At 36.2% G+C, this 3,543-nt stretch overlaps 1 protein-coding gene across 1 annotated transcript; it reads right to left on the reverse strand.

The window, feature by feature from the left end:
• Positions 1–278: 278 nt before the first annotated feature.
• LOC139727508 (COP9 signalosome complex subunit 4-like) lies at positions 279–2,227 on the reverse strand (the record flags this gene model as incomplete). The annotated part of the gene is made up of 3 exons (XM_071638481.1): positions 2,124–2,227; positions 1,056–1,209; positions 279–429 (listed from the first exon to the last, which is right to left on the reverse strand). Coding segments are annotated over exons 1-3 (409 nt in total), but the record flags the coding sequence as incomplete, so codon positions are not given.
• Between the last annotated feature and the right edge of the window lie 1,316 nt (positions 2,228–3,543).

A 3,543-nucleotide genomic window follows, 5' to 3' on the forward strand; every position in this document is an offset into this window, starting at 1 on the left:
GTCACCTGTAATTATAAAGATTTCTATGTCCTGTTGCTATCTGTTATATATTGTCACAAGAGGAAGGAAATGTGTTCCCTCCCTTTAAAAAAAAATGCAAACATACAAAATGGATGAAAACGGGATATATAGCAGGATGTCGTTCAGATGCATTAATGAATCATACAAGGAAAAAGAGGAGAAAGGAAAGAGGTAAATAATGAATACATGATTATCAGTGATGATAAATATAATTATCATTGTAAGAAGGTAAAGGGGCAGCACTGCTGCTGACTTACCAGCTGAAGCCAAGATGGTGCAGTGCAGGGCGTGTCTGAGGGATTCCATCCTCTCTTCTCCGGCTATTATGGTTCGGTAAGAGAGCTCATTATAACGTTGAGCTGCCTCAATGAACTTTCTTTTGTAGTCCAGCATACGAGCATAGCACACCTTCAGTTCCAAAAGAAAATCAACAGTCAAGATGGCAACATTTAAACACACACAAACATACACAATTAAACACTGTACAAAATGCACTCATTCCACATGTAAATCAATAACTCAACTTTAGTGCAAATGTGCAAAAAAAAAATGATAAAATTACCTTTAGGCAAGGTATTAATCTGAGGAGTCATCATTTCTTCTTGAGTCAAATGGCATTTTATTATTCAATATGGATTATCATGCTTGCTCATCAGTTATTCTATTCATTTAGATCTATGATGTATCAAAAGCTCACAGTCAGCTGTGATTGTGAAGCTATTTGCAACAAGTTTGTATATCACATGCATATATTAAATGATTTCAAAGTTTAAAAAAACCCATGAAATTTAACAATCAAAACAAATCTAAGCAAGTGTAAAAACATTATACAAATGATTTAACTAATGTGAATTGACTGCTCACAGTCAAATAATTATCTAATGAGAATAATACATGCACTTATAAATGTAGCAATATTGGGAAGGCAAATGTACAAATTCTGTGATCAATAATCAAAGCATTCACTTTACCTCAAGATGACATATAAAGTATCGCTAAGATTCAGAGTTCAATACAGCGATGGTTAGACTGACCTTATAGAGTATGTGAAGCTGCTCATTCTTGGACTCTGCTTGCAGCATGGAGGCTCTCTTGATGTAGACCTCAGCTTCAACTGGGTCATCATCCTCAAGGTACAGTCTTGCTATCTTGAGGTACGTCTCGAGTTTGTAGTCGACAGGGTACTGCCTGGATAAACATGTGAGTAAGCATGGATGTTGCAAAACAGGAATATTGAAATATGTGACTAGTCTTCAGAATGGATATATAACAAAACGGGCAAACATAGCAATACAGTAAACCTCATCTAAGTTGATATGTTTGTCACATGATACGTAAGTTATCATCATCACAGATGAACGAGGAAGATTTTTCTTCTTCTTTTAATTTCCCCCCACACTCTAATTTGACAGAAGGTTTCAGAAGAGTCAGAAATGGCTAATCTCACAGCGTGAGTCAAGAAGCATTACGCACAGACCATATATATGTATTTGACACTATCACACAAATTCCTATGAGTATCTGCACGCAACATGTTCCTGTGCCTTCTATTACTAGTTACAGAAGCAACAATACCTGTTAACTTACATGGGCAATTAACACCTCCACTTGGGACAAAGAAATTATGTTAACACCAGTGATTTGTTGACTTGTCAATATCAATTTTCCTAACACAAAGAATCTCATGAGAAATAATTACCAGGTAGTCCTTGTAAAAACTAAACACTAACTGATTCTTAATTTACCATGAATTATGATTTCTTACAGATTGTTGTAGTTACCCCTCTCTCTCCCTCTCATTCTCTGTACAAACCATCTATCAAGATAATACCTAGCTACCTGCTTAATATTTACATATTTTTATTTATGTACATTATATCTATTCATTTATCTACCAATTTGCATCTCTTGATCTATCCATCAATCTATTTTTCTATCTATCTGTCTATCTATCTATCTATCTATCTATCTATGTACTTGTCAATCTATCTCCATGTATGTGTGCGTGTGCATGAGTATATAGATATACATGTATCTACAAGAATGCCAAATAACCATTGAATGATTTGAAAACAAAACAAAAAACAAAAAAAACAACTTACTTCTGGCCTGTCTCAAGAGGAATCCCCACAAGAATTCTGGCAGCCTCCCTCCAATTCTGTTCCTTTTCATAAATTGAAGATAAGTGTTGTCGTACTGTTCCCATCTGACATGAAGGAAATGGCATAGATCCAAACATATCTTAAAACACATGAGCAAAGAAGGAAACAACACACTGACTTGGCATTTCATGAGAATAATTATTGGCATACTAAAAGTTCCTGTGATCAGATTCAATCCAAACATCCTGTGAATGGAGAGCCGAAATTATTTGATTCAAGGCTTGAAATATAGGGTGACATATCTATTGATTATCTATTGATACCCCTACAAATATAAGTTAGTTCACTACTGGTGCACTCTTTCACAGCTGACTATCTTGTCTGAGCATGTCTGCATGTAATCCTCTCCCTGTGAAAGGAAGGTACATGTAGTTGAAAGAGACCTCTGCATATGCATATATGCTGAAACTCTATCTCATGGGATGTACTGCACAAGACAGGTCGGAAAATAATTTACATAACACAACCGGAGCAGGAATGGCAACTGAATAAATTAACTCTAGGCCAGGTGTATGGCGTCTCGCTCGTCTCTTTCAAATTCAAGTTGTTATTGTTTGACCCAATAACGGAATTGTAGACAGGTTTTATGTTGCTATAGAGGTATCTTGTGCCACATGAGTAGAAGGCATCACTGTTTAGTAGTAGTAATGAACTTTTCATGTCCCTCCTTGTCAATTATAGTGTGTTCAAAGGGGTTGTGTGTCTATCTGCCAAAGAAAAGGAAAACCTTATTTTCGTCATGGCTATTTCTCTATACGTAACCGTAGGTGATGAGTATTGTTGGTATCTGAGCAGTGAATAGCACAGCATCAGGCTAAAATCCCCTTTAGTTATACGCGCTAAGCGTTCAATTTGATATATCTTTATTTATGTAGTCAATCACTGCTAATGGAGTTACAGAATTATGTTATGACACCTTTCACTGAAAGTTTGTAAAGCAAAGTTTATAGACGAGGCAAGCAATTGTACATGAATAATACCAATGATTTCAGAGGGAAATTATGGTATACCTAAATGTAAGGGTATCATTGCTTTGGAATTGCTGAGACAATATCTTGGCACGAGGGCTTCCACCTCTAATAACTGATCCCTTTGAAGATGTGTCGGTCACGGGTGATCGTCATGATTCGTCTTTCACGTAGAAGCTTCCGTTCCACACTCTTAGTTCGAGAAGACTTACCATCATACTTCAAATTGTGATTAAAGGTAAAGACTCAAAATCAGACAAGTTGACGTGTTATGTCTATGGGAGGTGATTTTTTTTTTAAACCATGCATTGACTTGACAACGTTTAAGCACCTTTATTTCAGCTGATTTTGCTCCATTTCCTCTCAAACTTAAGTATGTGGTAGCTCAGACA

The sequence above is a fragment of the Diadema antillarum genome, unplaced genomic scaffold, assembly GCF_040938485.1.
Source record: "Diadema antillarum isolate AM-2024a unplaced genomic scaffold, OU_Dant_1.0 seq00000135_RagTag, whole genome shotgun sequence".
Lineage (NCBI taxonomy): Eukaryota > Metazoa > Echinodermata > Echinoidea > Diadematoida > Diadematidae > Diadema > Diadema antillarum.